We start from the raw sequence: 20096 nt of genomic DNA on the forward strand, positions 1-20096 counted from the left end.
TGTTCAGCACAGACAATAGACAATAGACAATAGACAATAGACAATAGACAATAGACAATAGACAATAGACAATAGGTGCAGGAGTAGGCCATTCAGCCCTTCGAGCCAGCACCGCCATTCAATGCGATCACGGCTGATCACTCTCAATCAGTACCCCGTTCCTGCCTTCTCCCCATACCCCCTCACTCCGCTATCCTTAAGAGCTCTATCCAGCTCTCTCTTGAAAGCATCCAACGAATTGGCCTCCACTGCCTTCTGAGGCAGAGAATTCCACACCTTCACCACTCTCTGACTGAAAAAGTTCTTCCTCATCTCCGTTCTAAATGGCCTACCCCTTATTCTTAAACTGTGGCCCCTTGTTCTGGACTCCCCCAACATTGGGAACATGTTTCCTGCCTCTAATGTGTCCAATCCCCTAATTATCTTATATGTTTCAATAAGATCCCCCCTCATCCTTCTAAATTCCAGTGTATACAAGCCTAATTGCTCCAGCCTTTCAACATACGACAGTCCCGCCATTCCGGGAATTAACCTAGTGAACCTACGCTGCACGCCCTCAATAGCAAGAATATCCTTCCTCAAATTTGGAGACCAAAACTGCACACAGTACTCCAGGTGCGGTCTCACCAGGGCCCGGTACAACTGTAGAAGACATTGTGGGCTGAACAGTCTGTTCCTCTACATTACTGTTCTACGTTCTATACTCACTGGATTTCACAGCAGATTAGAAATGATGAATTTCACCACGTTTTTTAAAATAAATTATTTGAACAGAAATCTCCTACGTCAGCCGCCCCCACACTCATGACATCTGGGACAGACGCGCTAACAAACCGCATCCTGTCATCTGCCAATTTCCTTAGGACTATAATATGCATTGTGTCAGACACCCAGAAAACAGTCCACCACAGACAGCATGATGAACCGGTGCCATCTGGCTACTTTACTCATCTGCCTTCTAACGGTCCTCCTGAAGGTCCCAGGTAATTTTCCACTCTTTTAGTCTCTTCGAAGCATGCAAGTACAGCAGACAGTGAAGAAACCAAATGGCATGTTGGCCTTCATAGCAAGAGGATTTGAGTATAGGAGCAAGGAGGTGCGACTGTAGTTGTACAGGGCCCTGATGAGACCACACCTGGATATTGTGTACAGTTTTTGTCTCCTAATTTGAGGAAGGACATTCTTGCTATTGAGGGAGTGCAGCGTGGGTTCACCAGGTTAATTACCGGGATGGCGGGACTGACAAATGATGAAAGAATGGATCGACTGGGCACATATTCACTGGAATTTAGAAGGATGAGAGGGCATCTTATAGAAACATAAAATTCTTAAGGGATTGAACAGGCCAGATGCAGGAAAAATAGTCCCGATGTTGAGGGAGTCCAGATCCTGGAGTCACAGTTTAAGAATAAGAGGTAGACCATTTAGGACTGAGATGAGGAAAAACATTTTCACCCAAAGAGTTTTGAATCTGTGGAATTCTCTGCCACAGAAGGCAGTGGAGGCCAATTCACTAGATGTTTTCAAGAGAGAGTTAGGTATAGCTCTTAGGGCTAACTGAATCAAGGGATATGGGGAAAAAGCAGGAACAGGGTACTGATTTTGGATGATCAGCCATGATCATTTTGAATGACGGTGCTGACTCAAAGGGCCGAATGGCCTACTCGTGCACCTATTTTCTATGTTTCTTTTGATTCTTACTGTGCAGTGTTCAAGAATCACATTTACTGTAAGAGAATGCTACGCAGTCGGAGTTCCCTGCAACCTGTGCCAAATGTTAATTTTCCTTGCAAAGGGTCAGGCAGGGCTCATACTGACTTGGGCAGTCGGGCAGTCTCCTGGCAGCATATAATTGGGTGATATTGGGCACAACCAGAGCTCAGTGGCAGCTCACCACCACCTTCTCAAGGCCAATTTGGGTTGGGCCTTGGCAGTGATGCCAAGTTCATACCAAAAGATAAACTAAAGAGGCTTTCCCACACCCTCATCGAAGGCTGTGGGATTTGACGTGGAAACATTTGGTTATTGGTTCTCATCTCATTTCACACAAAGGGTGGTGGGTGTATGGAACAAGCTGCCAGAGGAGATAGTTGAGGCTGGGTCTATCCCATTATTTAAGAAACAGTTAGACAGGTACATGGATAGGACAGGTTCAGAGGGATATGAACCAAGCGCAGGCAAGTGGGACTATGTAGCTGGGACATTGTTGGCTGGTGTGGGCGTTTGGCTGAAGGGCCTGTTTCCACACTGTATGATTCTGTGACTCTATTCCACAGATCTGAGCCTGTAATCTAGTGCAGACACTCCCACGTACAGTGCTGAGCAAGCGTTTGTGTCAAAGGTAGCGATATTCTCAGATGTTAAACAGAATGTTTAAATAAGTTATGTCCAAAACCATTCAAAAGTACTTTATCTCTGCACAATATGTCCAGGTTATAAAAGGGGCTAGGAAAGTATAGATTTTCACTGGGGCAGGAGATGGGATCCTTTTCCAAGCGGTGGTGAGGCTTTGTTGAATTTGCACAGGCATCATTTACCAAGATGGGTTGTGTACAGGATATTGGAGCACGGAAAGGAGACAGTATAGATTTGCTAGAGTTACTTGAGGAGAATTTAGAAGAATTGTATTGGAATACGTGTAATAAATATTTAGAAGTGCTCTTGTATTGCCTTTGAAGGTTACAGGCCAAGTGCTGGTAAATGGGATTAGAGTTGATGGATAATTAATGGTCAGAATGTTGTTTGTCACTGTTGTTTGTCATTTACATTAATGATCTGGATGATGGTGTGGCAAATTGGATTAGTAAGTATGCAGATGATACTAAGATAGGTGGTGTAGTTAATAATGAAGTAGATTTTCAAAGTCTACAGAGAGACTTGGGCCTTTTGGAAGGGTGGGCTGAGAGATGGCAGATGGAGTTTAATGCTGATAAGTGTGAGGTGCTGCATTTTGGTAGGACAAATCAAAATAGGACGTACAGGGTAAATGGTAGGGAATTGAGGAATGCAGTGGAACAGAGGGATCTGGGAATAACTGTGCATTGTTCCCTGAAGGTGGAATCTCATGTGGATAGGGTGGTGAAGAAGGCGTTTGGTATGCTTGCCTTTATAAATCAGAGCATCGAATATAGAAGTTGGGATGTAATGTTAAAATTGTACAGGGCATTGGTGAGGCCGAATCTGGAGTATGGTGTGCAGTTCTGGTCGCCAAATTATAGGAAGGATGTCGACAAAATGGAGAGGGTACAGAGGAGATTTACTAGAATGTTGCCTGGGTTTCAGCACTTAAGCTACGGAGAGAGGTTGAACAGGTTGGGTCTTTATTCTTTGGAGCGTAGAAGGTTGAGGGGGGACTTGATAGAGGTTTTTTAAATTTTAAGAGGGACGGACATAGTTGACGTGGGTAGGCTTTTCCCTTTGAGAGTGGGGAAGATTCCAACAAGGGGACATAACTTCAGAATTAAGGGACAAAAGTTTAGAGGTAACATGAGGGGTAACTTCTTTACTCAGAGGGTGGTGGCTGTATGGAATGAGCTTCCAGTGGAAGTGGTGGAGGCTGGCTCGATTTTATTATTTAAGAGTAAATTGGATAGGTATATGGATGGGAGGGGATTGGAGGGTTATGGTCTGAGAGCAGGTAGATGAGACTAGGTCAGAGAAAGGGGTCGGCGTGGACTGGTAGGGCCGAACGGGCCTGTTTCCATGCTGTAATTGTTATATGGTTATATGGTTAATGGATTTAGTGGGTGAAAGGGCCTGTTTCTGTGCTGGAGAACTAGAAAAGTTCTGGTGAAAGATTTATTTATGTGGTTTTGGCTGGGTCAGAAGAAGGGTTAAGGGAGAATTAATAAAGTGCCTCAAAAATCTAGAAAGCTGTGAGAGGGTCAATAACCAAGGGCCGTATCGATTAGTTGGCAATTGGTGACAAGGAGACTAACCTTTGAGGATAAGCTGGAATTATTTTTGTATATGTTCTTGGAAGACGTACAAATGTCTATTTAGTGAGATATTGCAACCCTGTTTAAATCAATATGTACCAGGAAAATAAAACTGTTCAAGAATAACGGAAATGAGAAAAAAGATTTGATTGGATCATAGAACTCTAAACTGAGGATTCACTGTTCTTTGGATCTTTTGTCTGAAGTAAAAAGAGAAATAATTTATCAAAAAACAATTCCTCTGATAAGGCAGCATCAGTTCATTGCTGAGCTTAGCTAACAGCACAGATTTGTGTTCAATACAAAGCAAGTCAGGAGCAAGTCAGGAACCCAAAGCCTATTGAAAACTCAGAGAGAAAGCTACTCAGCAAGGGCTGACACTTATCTAAAGGCACTGGCAAGATTGGGGGTGCGTGGGGTAATGGCGGAGCCCAGTGGTAGCTGGTATTTTTTTGAATGAAGCCATGCCTCCCTCCCTCCCACCCCCACCCCCCAACACCTCCATGCTCCTAAATATATCCTTAGACAATGTCAGTGTTGTGCTTGAGGAATAGGCCATTTTTATAATTGGCCACAGATTCTGTGGAAACCTGGATTCTGGTACAGGTGCCTTCCTGTGGGATTACCTGAAGCAAGCAGCCAGATGGAAATTTGAACCAAGGAAGTCAGTAGTTTGCTGCAGAACTTGGTATCCTCACCCAAGCCCAACATGACTCACATCTGGAAAAGTATGGGCTTATTAGCGATAGCCAGCATAGCTTTGTACAAATCATGTCCTAAAAACTGGACTAAAGTTTTTTCCAAGGTGACGGAAATGATGGATGAGGCTTGGGCAGTGTATGTTATCTATATGAACTTTACTAAAGGATTTGACGTTCCCTGATGGAAGGCTGATTCTGAAGGTTAAGCCACATGGGACAAACAGTGATTTGGTAGATTAGATACAAAATTGCCTTAGCCATAGAAGAACGAGGGGTAGTGGAGGGGCGTTTCTCTGACTTAGAGGTCTGCGACCAGTGGTGTTCCACAGGGATCAGTGCTGGGACTTCTGTTTACCGTGATAAATAAATGATTTGGCCAAAAATCTAGGTGGGCTAATTAGTAAATTTGCAGATGACGTAAAAATTGGTGGCGATGTGGGCAGTCAGGGAGTTTGTCAAAGGAAACGGTAAAATATAGATCAATTGGAGATATATGTGGAGAAATGGGAGACGGTGTGCAATCTCCACCAGTATGAAGTGTTGCATTTTGGAAGGTCAAATGCAAGGAAAAAGTTTACAATTAATGATAGGACCCTTAGTAATGTAAAGAGGAAACTTAGGTGCAAGTCCATAGCTTGCTGAAAATGGCAACACAAGTAGATCAGTCAAGACATTGAGCATACAAATTGGGAAGACATGTTGCAGATGTATAAAACTTTGTTTAGGCTATATTTGAGGTTTCACGTGCAGTTCTGGTCAGTGTACTACAGAACGTATGTGGAGATTTTGGGGAGGGTGCAGAAAAGGTTTACCAAGGTGTTGGCTGGACTAGAGTTTATTAGCTGTAAGGATAGTTTTACAAACTTGGATTGTTTCCTTTGGAACATTGAAGGTTGAGAGGAGACCTGGAAGAAGTTTATAAAATTGTGACATGGAGTAGAGAGTCAGAATAATTCTCCCAGAGTGGAAATTTCAAATAAGTAGAGGGCATAGCTTTAAGGTGAGAGTAGGAATGTTCAATGGAAATATGCAAGGCAAGTATTTTGCACTGAGAGTGATAGGTGCCTAGAAAACACTGCCAAGAAAGGAGGCCTAAGCAGAAACAATTGTAATGTTTAAGAAGCATTTAGACAGGCAAGCGAGAGTATATATGCCTTGTAGAAAGCGAACAGAACGTCAGCCAATTGATGTCAGCCAGGGTCTGAAGAAGGGCCTCGACCCAAAACGTCATCCATTCCTTCTCTCCAGAGATATTGCCAGTCCCACTGAGTTACTCCAGCAATTTGTGTCTATCTTTGATTTAAACCAGCTTCTGCAGTTCCTTCCAACACATTTTGTCAGCCAATTGATGATAGACACTAAAAACTGGAGTAACTCAGCGATAAATCTTTGGGGAGTATGGGGAGTATGGGGAGAAGGCAGGAACGGGGTACTGATTGGGAATGATCAGCCATGATCACATTGAATGGCGGTGCTGGCTCGAAGGGCTGAATGGCCTCCTCCTGCACCTATTGTCTATTGTCTATTGTTTAAACCAGCATCTGCAATTCCTTCCTACACATCTTGCCAGCCTATTGATTCCTGGAATAAGAATCCTCTGGAAATATTCAGGGTTCATGGGAAATCTGGAGAACCTTTCTAAGGAAAGGTCACTAACCTGAAATGTTAACTCTGTTTCATGCTCCACTCCGATTACAGGTACTTTCAGCATTTTCTGCTTTTATGCTAGATTTTCAGTATTTTAATTTTTTGATTTTCAAGGCTGATTCTTGGAATCATAGATTAAAAGGATGAGTAAATTAACCCTCTCCTGCTTGGAGTTTTAGGTTAGAGGGCAGTTAGGTTTGGGAAGAGTGGACAGGGAAGCTGTTCCAGTACAGTCACTCCACAGGCATCTAAAAATGGACCAAAGAACTGAATTCTAGAGGCATGATAACAAGACGGGTCTTAATGGGAGAGTCTCGGACCAGAGGGCATGGTCTCATGGGGTTGTGAGGGAAAAATAGATCAGCCATGATCAAATGGCAGAGCAGACTGTATGGGCAAAATGGCCTAATGCTGCTCCTATGACTTATGGCCTAAGATAGCTTTTGACCGAGTGTGGCTCAAGGCATCCTGGTAAAACTGAAATCAATGGCCATTAATGGAAAAACACGATTGAAGTGATACCGCACTCAAGGAAGATGGTTGTGGTTGCTGGAGCTCAATCATCCCAGCTTCAATACATCACTGCAAGAGTTCCTCAGGCTCGTGGCCTAGGCCCAATCATCTTCAACTGCTTCATCAACGATCTTCCTTCAGTCAAAAGACCAGAAGTGGGGATGTTTGCACAATGATCAATTCCATTCATAACCGTTCAGCAAAGGAAGTAACCCATAACTGCATGCAGCAAAACCCTGACAACATTCAGGCATGGGCTGGGAAATAACAAGTAACGTTAGTGCCACAGAAATGCCAGGCAATGATCATCACCAACAGAGTCTAGATACCTGCCTCTGGCATTTAATGTCATGGACATCATTGAACCATCAACATCCTGAGGTTTGCTATTGACAAAAACATCAACTGTACCAGCCAAATAAATACCTTGCAATAAGAGCAGGTCCTGCAGTGAATTACTCATTTCCGCTCACTCCAGAATATTTCCATCCACAATGTAGCATGCCATTCACCACTCTAAACGATCATTCTCTCCACCACCGAAGGCTATAGTGTGCATTATCTGCTGAATGTGCTGCAGTTGCTCAGGCAGCCTACTCCCACAGCTCTTCCTAAACCCACAACCTCCATCTCCAAAAAGGACAAGGAGGACAAAGGCTTTAAGATGCATGTGAACACCACAATTTGCAGGTTGCCCTTTATCACATAGCATTCTGCCTTCCCCCAGTTTATTGTTGTTGCTGAGTTTAAATCCTGCAATTCCATTTTCAACAGCCCTGTTAGGAGTAAAAGTATTGGTGTGGTCATCACTAACATTGCCAATTTAAATAATTTGTATAAATTCCAGCGGTAGAGTTGCTGCCTTACCAATCCGGACCACAGGTGCTGTCTGTGGTACTTTCTCCCCATGACCACATGGTTTTTCTTTAGGTGCTCAGGTTTCCTCTCACAATCCAAAGATTTGCAGGTTTGTAGGTTAATTGGCTTCAGTAAAAATTGTAAATTGTCCCTAGTGTGTAGGATAGTGTTAGTGCACAAGGTGATCGCTGGTCAGTGCAGAATCAGTGGGCCGAAGGGCCTGTTTCCACACTCTATCTCTAAACTAAACTAAAGCTTCGATCACTATTTCAGCTCTGTGGCTTACTGATCTACTTTGCAACTTAAGTACTATGGGAAAGCTTTTGGCATCTAGCTTTAACAGGTCAAAATATTGGCTCACCACTACCTCGCCAAGGGCAGGAGGGAGAGGTAAGAAATAAATGCTGGCCTAGACAATAATGTCTAGATGTTGAAAATTAAATAAACAAAAAATAAACAGAATAAAATGTCACCACAAGGAGTTTTGCTTGTGGATGGTCTCTGTGGCTTCTATCCTGGCCAGACAGCAGACACTGGGAGCCAAACCCCAGCTGTGCTCTGAAGTGGCTGATGGTCAGTTAGACCGCAGTCCCACAACCAGCTCTTGAACTGATGTTCCATTATCATTTCCTCTCATGGGCCTTATTTTTCAGATGTTAGAAATACCCCACTACCAATTCATTTTGGCTGACACTCTCTTCTATTTCGCTATTTAATAGCTCCTTTTTTACCCACCACCACAGTCCTCTACTTTCATTTTTTCTCTTCTTGCCCTACTACAGCACCTTGTTAAAAACCTGCTACTTCTCTAATTTGGAGTATGAGGCAGAATTCACCGCAAGTACTTAGCAAGTTTTGAGAGAACATTGAGTTAACATTTCGGGTTTGTAACTTGTCCTCATAATAAAAACATTCAAGATGTGGAGGAAATTGGATAAGAAAATGAAAATGAAAATGAAAATGCAAGGCCCTTAAGAGGATGGACTGTGGGAGAGATTAAATGATAAAAAGGATGATGATGTAAGCAAAGCAGGGACAAGAGGATGATAAATGCTGATCTGGAGAACTGCTACATGGAAGAAACAGAATTATTGATTAATTATAGTCTGAACTGAAATTGGTTTGTCACAGGCCACTGGAATGCTTATCCACTGCTTGGCTTTGAATGCACACTCCTCAGGCGAGCGTTTAATATCTAGCACAAAACTTAGTGAACACTTTCGCTTAAAATGAGGTTGTGATTTTGTTTTCCTTTCTCATCCCCTCGCCCGCACTAGCGATGGAAGTTACTCAACCCAGAAAGATCATTGCTGAGAGACACAACGTCACTCTTAAATGCTTGTACAACACCACAGGAGATGGGGAAGCCCAGATATACAGGGTCACCGTTTACAGAGGTGAAGAGGAAAAGAACTCTGAGGTTTGTGTAGCGTCGTTTAATAACAGCATGGAGCCCTTTGAGAAGAGAGATGTACTGCACTGTAAAGGCCAGCCAAGCAGAAACAGTATATCGATAAAGTTAATTGGCATGGACAAGTCTCACAGCGACTGGTACTTCTGTAAGGTGGAGAAAATGTATCCGCTGCCCTACACAAAGGCCACTGGGAATGGAACTTGGATTTTCATCAAGCCGGATGTGGAAGGTGAGTGCACAGATCCGAGACAGAAACTGAAAAGAGCCCTCTCAGCAGATCTTGCAGCATTTGTGAAGCCTTCTGCCTGAATGCAAAATCCACACGTTAGCTTTTAAACAAGTGGCAGTGAAGGAAAAGCACCAATGGAAAGGCCTGTAATAAGGCATGGGTAAGAGGGTTCAGTGATTATATGACAAATATGATTTATCTGTGGTATTTTATATCTATCCATCAGCGCGTGCAGTTGAATTGCAGCACGATAGGGGTTTGTACAAAGTGCTCATGAAGCCCATTTCCAGAGGAAGGATGTTTGAAGTGGTCAAACACAGAGAAATGAAAGATAAAAAGGCAAATGAAAACAGATCAGACCAGAGGGAAGTGATGGTGTAAGAGAAAGAGAAAGGGAGCATGATGGAGAGATGGTAATAGATGAAAAAAGGTTTTATAGGGTGGGAGAAGAGGAGGAAGGGAAATGAGGGCTGGGCTGAAAGAACATTTTGAATTACATTGGGAATTGCTTCTCCTCTGCCCTGAGTTGAGCAGAGTTTGGTTTGCTTGCTGACTCTCTGCCCTGGTAGCATGTTCCTTATATTCTCATAACTGAACAGTTTTGGAAGCGGGGAGATGGATGGTCATGCGGCATGCAGAAATCTAACTGGATCACTGTGCTGACTCCTTAACAACGCTATCCAGCTAGTCTTTTCCATTCCATTCAATTGCAGTTTTTTTTCTCATCCTGTTCTCTCTTCTGTGCTAGTCAGGAATTAACCTCCACCAAGCTGCCAATTGTGCATTGTAGATCATAACATCATGGCACAGATAAAGTTATCTTCCGATTCATTTAAATCAGCATTCCATGGTTATGAACATTTGTCACTGGATCTAGTGGGATAAAAATGGGATAGATGGGAATGCTGTGAGAGCCAGCATTGACTCAAAGGGCCAAATGGCCTTCTTGAGGAAATATTACAAAAATATAATGTCATTTAATACAGACATTCATGATTGTAAACCCACTCCCATCTAGCTAATGTTAGGCTGCTACAAAAGGTATGTTTCCCTTGAGCAGGTGTGGTTGGCTCATATAACCACCAGCCACCTGTCATTCAACCACACACCAGCAGCAATATCAAGATCAACGGCAATGCCTCCCAGAACAAAAGAGTCACCTGTATTCATTCCGCCACCTCTCGCAACTGTAAAGAGTATTCTTACAGACTGGCACGGGTCAGGGAGGGTAATGGAGGAGATGGTCGGGATGTGGAGGGGTGTGGAGGGGTGTGGGGGGGAGCCACACAAACTGAGAGGTATTTTCACTGAATTATCAGTGGTTCCCTGTCCCCACGCTTTATTTTCTTTCCAAACCTCATTTTTTCAATGCTCTCTATATGAATGCACCTTCCTCTGAGCTGTTTTCCTACTCATAGTGTAACTGACCCAGTGTGTTTGATTTTACTGAACTGGATGTCCAAGCAGTAAATTGTGCTAACCTTGCAATATCAGTTCCAGAGAAGACGCAGTGTCCTCAAGTGACTCAGGCCACACTGATCATCCTAGCTCTCGCCGGCCTCTTCCTGCTATACAGTGTCGTCATCACCTACCTGCACTGGGTAAGGATTATACGGGAAAGGGAATGTTGTTCTAGCACTGGCTTTACTCAGAACAAGCTGCATTAACAAGTGCATCAAACAGATTACCAAGTACACATAATTAATTGCCAGGTACAAGGTCATTGTGTAGGTCACCAATTATTAACTACGCAACACAGGTTACTAAATTTAATGCAGCACAAGTTAACAAGTACAGGGCACACAGGTACAATACACAAGTGTTTGTGTACAGGTGGTCCCTTAATGAATACAACCAGATGTAACTGATTGACTGTGATTTACAGGTTATTGAATCCTTGTCAACAAGTGTGGATTAGCAAATGCTGTGCGTATTTACAGAGTTCCGTGCAAATTACTGAGTATCTCTAATGACCACAGATCATTAAAAAACATGCATTATGCTGACTAAGATGCTACGTACCAAATAGTAATCAAGGAAAAGTCTATTCCTGGTCCACAATTCATAATGAATCGGTGAGAGTTTCTGATAATGAATGGGTTTAAAGTCACGTTGCTCTCAAACTCCCACTTCTCCTTGGGTGGATGTAGGTTGCCTCATCTAATTCCCAGTCAAACACACTGGCAACAATATCAGGTGAGGAAAGAATCAATTGTGATGCCTCCCGGAACAAAAGAGCTGACTGCTTTCAAAAGTACTCAGTTAAGAGCAGTCTTACGGACTAGTCGAGAGAGGTGGAGGGGCCTGGGGTGGATGCTAGCTAGCCAACGAGAAGAGTCCAAGGCAAAAGAGCTGGAGAGGATGAGACTGGGGAAATTTCAAATGCAGTGCATTCATAGTCCTGGGCATGTGAGCACCAAGGGCCATTGCTCTGGACTGAGGAACTAGTCCATCACTCATCGTACAACAGGACAGTGAAGGTGGGGTGAGCACAAGGGGCAGTGAGACAAGGGCAGACAATCAGTGACCCGGGGGGTGAGATGTTCATGGGCGGCACACTGTTGTCAGGCACCAGAACCACTCACTGCAGAAGCCACCAGACCTGTGCCCTCTTGCTCCCATGTATTTCTTTACTGGTAATAGTTCCGGGCACAGTGAGAAAACACAATCTGCAAAAAAACAAGCCCTTCACCCGACACACTGCAAAAACATTTTATGCAAACAGTAAAACATCTGCCACCACGTCCTCCCTTTTCTGACAGGTCACACTCATGTGTACCCAAGAGGCAGAATGAGTCAAAGACAGAGGGCCAGAGAGCAAGAAAAGGAGATGGAGTGAGGGACGGACATACATACACACACACACACAACCACACACACACACACACGCACACACACACACGCACGCACGCACGCACGCATGCACGCACGCACGCACGCACACACACGCACACACACACAACCACACACACACAACCACACACACACACGCACACACACACACACGCACACACACACACACACACACACACACACACACACACGCACACACACACACACACACACACACCCACACACACACACAACCACACACACACACAACCACACACACACACGCACACACACACACACACACAAAATCTTCGACATTTCCCACTCCCTACATCGAGCAGTTCACATCTCCAGAATAAAGGCTTGGGAGGTGTGGAGAGAACTAGCAAAACACAAAGTGCTGAAAGAACTCATCTGTTGAGGGAAAAGATGGGTGACACTTTGCTGACATCCGAGGGATTCATCACCCTTCTTGGCACTTCCCCCCTGAGCCCACCATGTTCTCCCTCTCCCTCTGCCTGTCCACTGGATTCTCCCACGTTAACCTGTTTCTCCGCTCTGTGTTCGATTCCCCTTCCACAGCCTCTTGGCGCCACCGTTTGTATTCTCGGGATGAAGGAGGCAGTTGACATGAAATGTGAACTGATTCACAATTCCTACGAACCCGCTACTGCTACATGGACTGGCCAGCGCTGGGAGACAGGTCCAAGGCAAGGCAAGTACGTCTGAGCCGCGCTCGACCAAACCCAGCAGTCTCCCCCTGCCTTGCCCTGCCTGCCACAGGCAAGCCAACTCCCCGCTTGATCATGTTCCAACGTTTGCGTCCTAACCCACTGAGACCAGGTGGTTGGGTGAGTCACAGAGAGTGGCTCAGAGTCCCAGATGTTGGTTGGAAACAGCCATCATCTGGGCCAGTTGGACAAGTCCATGTAGCATCATATGGCCCAGAGTCATTCCTTTGCTTAAAGTGGGTGAATGAACCTGTTGGGCCAACAGACCCTTCGTCATCTTCTAATACCCAGAAATTCTATTCACAGAATTCAATTGCTTCAATGTCTTGCTGTGATTTGAACCCTCCATTCCCCAGATTTCCAGTGCACTAACTCAGTAACCTCACCTAACATCTTCCACTTGCCTTTCTTTCCTGTATCCTTCAGACTGGGTTGGACAGTGAATGCCATCGGAGCCCATGAATAGTATCTGTGCTTAAATGATGCTAGCAGACATAAACTCCTGGCCTTTTATCCCAGGTCACTCCTCCTATGCTTCCCCATCATTTCAGGCAAATTCATTCCACTCAAAAATTGCAGATGAATTGGCTCGTGATGTTTCAGCATTCTTCATCATTACAAGAGCCCAGAGTACAAACTTTGAACCCATTTTTGTGAGGGGATTTATTTCTCAAATCTCATCCTGTGGATTTGAGGGGTGGTTAGGTATAATTAGCTCTTGCATGGTTGAAACTAATTCTGTTGAAGTGTCCCATTTCATCAGATGACTGCAGAGGGATACTGTGTGTTATTGTGTTGCTCAAAGCCCGGTAAATGGCCAGCCTTGCTCACTTTTTAAAGCTCCTTAAGAACTCCAAAGACTGAACTTTAGAAAATCAGGGAATGTGGACAAGCAAAGAGATGTGAGAGCTTGCACACAATCAGAGAAGGTTCACAGCCACAGTACAAAAAACATCAGGGGCTTCACCCGAAACATCACCTATTCATTTTCTCCAGAGATGCTGCCTGACCCATTGAGTTACTTTAGCATTTTGTGTCTATCCAGGAATACTAGCTCTTGATTCAATTGAGTGCTTGGGGTCAAAAAAGGTTAAATGTTGAAGCCAGGTCACACATACTTCCCCTGTATTCCTTTACCCTTTGACTATAGTTGATTGAGGATAATTTGCTCATTGTAAACGCATACGTTGAAACTATTTCCTCTGGTAAGTGGGGAGGGAATGGGCTGGGGGGGGGGGGGGGGGGGAGGGGGTACAGGATGAGAACAGCCAATGCTTCACTTAGTGAGGAGATCCAACTGCAGGGGAGGAACCACAAAATTAATGCTGGGAATTATGGAGCAATATCAGGAAGCATTGGCTGAAATGTGGTAAATCCCTGGACATCTTCTCATCAAAAGACTGGGGATGCTGGGGACCAACTGAGCCGTCAAGACTGAGATTAATGGGATTTTATAGGGAAGGGTGCCCTGATATGGAACTCAGGTGGGTGAATGGAGCTGAGAAACAGACGGTCTTTCATAAATGAATGGTTCGACATCCATTTCTAATGCAGCTGTAAATATGAAGTGATTGGAGCAGCAGAGTTTAATCACAATCTGTAGTCTCTTCATCTCAATCTGGGAAGTGAGTTCCAATGTGTTTGGTGTAGAGACGGTGAAATGCCATTAGCTATCAATAAGATGGCAGGAGAGGTGGGAATTTGTTATTTATTAGTCTCTTGTCTGATCTGTCAGCATGAATGGAGCTACTCATACTTACAAGCCTTTATCATTTCCTTCATTCTTTAGATGTTGAGAAACAACCAAGAGGAACAAAACAATGAATATATAAACATGGAACCTCCTAACCACGCCTCTGGTAGAAAACGCAGAATGCAGTCTGACCATCGCACCTAACCCTACGTTGTATATAAAATTACCATGAATGTATGTGAGACGTCTCCTGAGGTGACCTGAGCAACTCAGGAAAGTCTCTGATGAAACACTCACCTCTGCTTCCTTCCCATCCTTTGCATTGATAAGCAATGAAAGTTAGGTTTGAAAATAGAAAAGTGAACAGTGTAATCCCAGAAGCAGCTGCATCACACTAGGAGGGGGAAATGGGCAAATACTACTAGAGTCCAGACCCCCAATAGCTCTTTCCAAATCTCCCACTCTAACAAGGTGTTATATTCCCTCAGCACAAGTGTTTCAGATGAACCTTGTTGGTGTTGCAGATCTTTGTTGCATGCAGATGAATTGCTAGCTTCATTCCACTTCTTTCCACTTCTCTTTATCCCACCCCTTACTCCACACACCAATCTGGTGGTGATTTGGTGGGCTGAGGCTCTCTCAGGCCTGGGCATCTCCAGCCAGTTACCACACGGGTAACTGTCCCACTCATAAATATTCTACACTCAAGGGAATTACCAGCTGTTTCTGTGATCTGCTCTCCATATCATTCAACTAACCTGTGCTGCCACCTCACCAAGCCCAGTGCACCCTTCCTTAGGTATATATCAGAACAGAGTGCACCATAGATAGCAGCATGTGATCATTTGAGCCTGCTGCGCCATTCACTGAAGTCATTGCTAATCAACCTCCACACCTTCTGTCAATTCCTTTCAGAAGTCTAGATGGCTTCCGCTGTGAACTTCAGCCCTTTCAGATAAAGGTCACAGTCTGGGATCCTTTAGGATTTTATTTTTGTATCTGTTTCATGGCATTTAACAAATTGCCTATTTGGAATTTCCAAAGCATTTCTCTTGGTGCCTCCCAACTTAGAAAATATTCTGACCATCAAAGTCCAAGGTGGAGCCATAACGAATGCTTAGCACCACACACATTGAAAACCATTCATTATAGTTTTGCTTACACTGCACTCTCATCTGAGTAGCCCACTCTCTCCTGTGGCACAACATCACGCAGGATCTTGCTCAATGAATCCTGACTTACCACGGGGCACTGAACACCAATGGAATTGCACCCCTGAAGAAGGGTCTCGACCTAAAACGTCACCCATTCCTTCTCTCCCGAGATGCTGCCTGACCTGCTGAGTTACTCCAGCATTTTGTGAATAAATCGATTTGTACCAACATCTGCAGTTATTTTCTTATACTACCCCAAAAGAGACAATGCTTTCAGCAGATACCATTTGATAGGAAAAAGAAAAAAGTGCATGAAAAACTAGAACTGAAAATATATTCCCACGAGGACCATTTAAACATGGTCACCTGCATATTAGTAAATATCCTCATTTCTCTGCCCCATAGTGTGCTGGAGGCCAGATCTTTAGATATATGATGGAGATGGATAATATTTGAAAGAGCAAGAAATTATGGGGGACTAGCAGTGAAGAGGAATTGAGGTCAGCATAGATCAGTCATAATCACATTGAATGGCAGGACAGGCTTAGGGGCTTGGCAGCCTTTTCCTGCTCCAATTTTCTTGTGTTCACCTAACAGTTTATTTAGACACATCCCACAACAATACAATACAATAGAAAATGCTAAATATGTAGATATTGAAAATCTGAAATATAAAAAGACAATACTGGAAACACTCAGCTGGTTAGGCAGCATATGTGGAAAGAGTAACAATGCTTCAAGTCGATATATTTTCAACAGTATACACACAGGATGAGTTTTGTGTTTGGCTTGGTTAATGATTTTAACCATGCTAGTTCATGCAACATCATGCAAGCACATGGCTCTGCATGTAGATTTACGTGATGTGTCTAATTGTGTTATTCTGCTTTTATCTTTCCCATTCTTGCAAACTTGAAAGTGTGTGTGTAGCTGTGAGTGACATGGCAAAACCTGAGAAGTTAATTTTAAAAGTTCTTCTAAATTACACAAAGCATTAGCTGTCTGTAAATACATGAACAATGTGCAGTATATTTGTTTAGAAATGATCCGATTGTTATAGCGATACTCTATAATCGAGGCACCGTGTACCTGAAAGCTCACTGCTCCTCATCAGTGTGCAACAAGCAGTCAAACCAGATGAGCAGTGATAGACCATCTGTCTACCCACAAACACGTCATGCAGAACAAAATTCTAAGTTAATCAGGGAGCAAGACCCAGAGAGTCCCAGGAGAATTCCACCACAACAGCCTCCCAATGGACAGTGACCAATGCTGGAAAGGAAAGCTACAAATACTGCTTCAGGAGCCCCATCCACTTGGCCTTCAATGACGTGCAAATTCAAGACATGTGTTGTCCAGCGTTATTGTTGATGCTTGTAAATTACATGCTTCTCTTCAGCCAAGTCACTTAGTTTGCTGTTGACATACTTACAGAGTAATTGCAAATCTTAGATATCATTTTCTACACATTCTATTGTTGAACTTACCCTCAGGACTGTAAACTTGCATTGATTATCCCATCATGCATAAAGCAATAAACAGATCTTTGAGTTTAACCAAATGCCTCTACTTCCTTAGATAGGCACAAAAAGCTGGAGTAACTCAGTGGGTCAAACAGCATCTCCAGTGAAAAGGAATAGGTGATGTTTCGGGTTGAGACCCTTCTTCAGACTGAGAGTCAAAGGAAAGGGAATCGAGAGATATGATGGTGATGTAGAGAGTTATACAAATTAATGAAAGAAATGCAGAAAAGTAACGATGATAAAGGAAACGCCATTGTTAGCTGTGTGCTAAGTGAAAATGAGTACAGACAATGAGACTCAACAAGGCGACTGAAGCTGGTATGAATTGGGTGGGGGAGGGATGGAGAGAGAGGGGATGCAAGGGTTACTTGAAGTTACAGAAATCTATATTCATACCACTGGGTTGTAAGTTGCCCAAGCAAAACACGAGATGCTGTCCCTCCAATTTGCGTTTGGCCTCACTCTGACAATGGAGGCCTAGGACAGAAATGTCAGTGTGGGAATGGGAAGGGGAATTAAAGTGTTTGGCAGCCGCGAGATCAGGTAGGTCCAGATGGGCTGAGCAAAGGTATTCAGCAAAACAATCGCCCAGTCTACGTTTGGTCTCGTCGATGTATAAGAGTCCACACTTTGAACAACGGATACCTACACGCCTCTACTTCCTTGTGCTGTTTGCTTAGTACTGCTTCATAAATCCAACTCAAAAATGAGAAGAGAAAGAACAGGGAAAAATACAACCAAAAAAACCTAGACAGGCTATGCAAAGGACTGCAACTCAACTCAGACAGGGGTGGAATCTCAACAGCCCGTTGTCTGGAATGGTTCCTTGAGAAGTCAAAGTCTAAATGATAATATGCCAACGAGACAATTTGTCAATCTCATTCAGGATGAAACATTTTTAAAAGCGTTCCACAAGGAACAGTTCAGAGGCCACCTTCCTTTCTATCTAACTTGCATCATTTCTGCTCTGAGCGCCTTTGGTGAGACAGATGAGAGAGGAAATACATTGAAGAAGCTTCACTCTGAACCTTACCTATGTTGCTCAATTATTGCAGCTCCACTCTGCACCAAAGAATTCTAAAGACATATAACCCTCTGAAAGAAAGAAAATCACCTCTGGCATAACTGGGCACCCTTATTCTGAGACCATGGTCTCTGATTCTGGACTCCTCCATCATGGAAATATCTATTCTGTATTTTCACTGTCTCGTCACCTACGAGCCTTGCATGTTGCAATAAAAACACTTTTCATTCTTCAAACTTCAATGAGCAGAGTCCCAATCAGTTCAGCCTTTCTTTGTAGGCCAATCCTACATCTGGGATCATCATAGTGAAATTCTCCAAACTGCCTGCCATTAAATAACATCTTTCCATAAATAAATAGACCAAAATTGTTCACAGTATTGTAAGTGTGGTCTCACTAGTGCCTTGTACAGCTATTGTTCTCCCTGTGACTGCAAGGGAGAGATTATGAATGATCCTGAATGAGATTGACAAATTGTCTTGTTGGCATATTATCATTTCCTCCAGGTGCTTCGGTTTCTTCCCATATCCTAAAGACAAATGGGCCAGTAGGTTAATTGGCCATTGTAAATTCCCTAAGTATGCAGGTGAGTGGTGGAATCTGGAAGGAGCTAATGAAAATGTGGGAAGCATAAAACATAATACAAATGTAGCATTAATAGACAATAGACAATTGGTGCAGGAGTAGGCCATTCAGCCCTTCGAGCCAGCACCGCCATTCAATGTGATCATGGCTGATCATTCTCAATCAGTACCCCGTACCTGCCTTCTCCCCATACCCCCTGACTCCGCTATCCTCAAGAGCTCTATCTAGCTCTCTCTTGAATGCATTCAGAGAATTGGCCTCCATTGCCTTCTGAGGCAGAGAATTCCACAGATTCACAACTCTCTGACTGAAAACATTTATCCTCATCGTTCCAAATGGCCTACCCATTATTTGTAAACTGTGGCCCCTTGTTCTGGACGCCCCCAACATTGGGAACATGTTTCCTGCCTCTAACGTGTCCAACCCCTTAATAATCTTACACGTTTCGATAAGATCCCATCTCATCCTTCTAAATTCCAGTGTATACAAGCCTAGTCGCTCCAGTCTTTCAACATATGGCAGTCCCGCCATTTTGGGAATTAACCTAGTAAACCTACGCTGCACGCCCTCAATAGCAAGAATATCCTTCCTCAAATTTGGAGACCAAAACTGCACACAGTACTCCAGGTGCGGTCTCACTAGGGCCCTGTACAGCTGCAGAAGGACCTCTTTGCTCCTATACTCAACTCCTCTTGTTATGAAGGCCAACATTCCATTGGCTTTCTTCACTGCCTGCTGTACCTGCATGCTTCCCTTCAGTGACTGATGCACTAGGACACCCAGATCTCGTTTTACGTCCCCTTTTCCTAACTTGTCACCATTCAGATAATACTCTGCCTTCCTATTCTTACCACCAAAGTGGATAACCTCACACTTATCCACATTAAACTGCATCTGCTATGCATCTGCCCACTCACACAACCTGTCCAAGTCACCCTGCAACCTCAAAGCATCTTCCTCATAGTTCACACTACCACTCAGCTCTGTATCATCTGCAAATTTGCTAATGGTACTTTTAATCCCTTCATCCAAGTCAATGTAACTGAGTTCGCATGGTCTTCATGGGCAAAGAGCTTGCTCCATACTGTAGACTCTACACCAATCAGCCAAAACATTATGACCCGACGAGTCAAAACATTATGACCACCTGCCTAATATGCTGTTGGTCCTCCATGTGCAGCCCCATACGCAGCAGGGTGTGATGCGTTGTGTATTGTGACACATTCCTCCCGTGACCACCATTAAAATTTTCTG

The 20096-nt window shown here is 43.8% G+C and overlaps 1 protein-coding gene across 2 annotated transcripts; it reads left to right on the top strand.

Annotated features, from left to right (window-relative positions):
• Positions 1-909: 909 nt before the first annotated feature.
• LOC144596266 (T-cell-specific surface glycoprotein CD28 homolog) lies at positions 910-17212 on the top strand. 2 transcript variants are annotated; one of them, XM_078404485.1, is made up of 5 exons: positions 910-983; positions 8935-9300; positions 10795-10901; positions 12715-12851; positions 14653-14767. In XM_078404485.1, exons 1-5 carry the CDS (start codon positions 917-919, stop codon positions 14657-14659), a joined length of 684 nt encoding a protein of 227 aa, XP_078260611.1. In that variant the 5' UTR covers positions 910-916; the 3' UTR covers positions 14660-14767. The 2 variants fall into 2 exon arrangements, with proteins under 2 accessions (XP_078260611.1, XP_078260612.1); XM_078404486.1 differs by lacking the exon at positions 12715-12851 and having other exon boundaries at positions 14653-17212.
• Positions 17213-20096: the final 2884 nt, after the last annotated feature.

The sequence above is a fragment of the Rhinoraja longicauda genome, chromosome 8 (assembly GCF_053455715.1).
Source record: "Rhinoraja longicauda isolate Sanriku21f chromosome 8, sRhiLon1.1, whole genome shotgun sequence".
Lineage (NCBI taxonomy): Eukaryota > Metazoa > Chordata > Chondrichthyes > Rajiformes > Arhynchobatidae > Rhinoraja > Rhinoraja longicauda.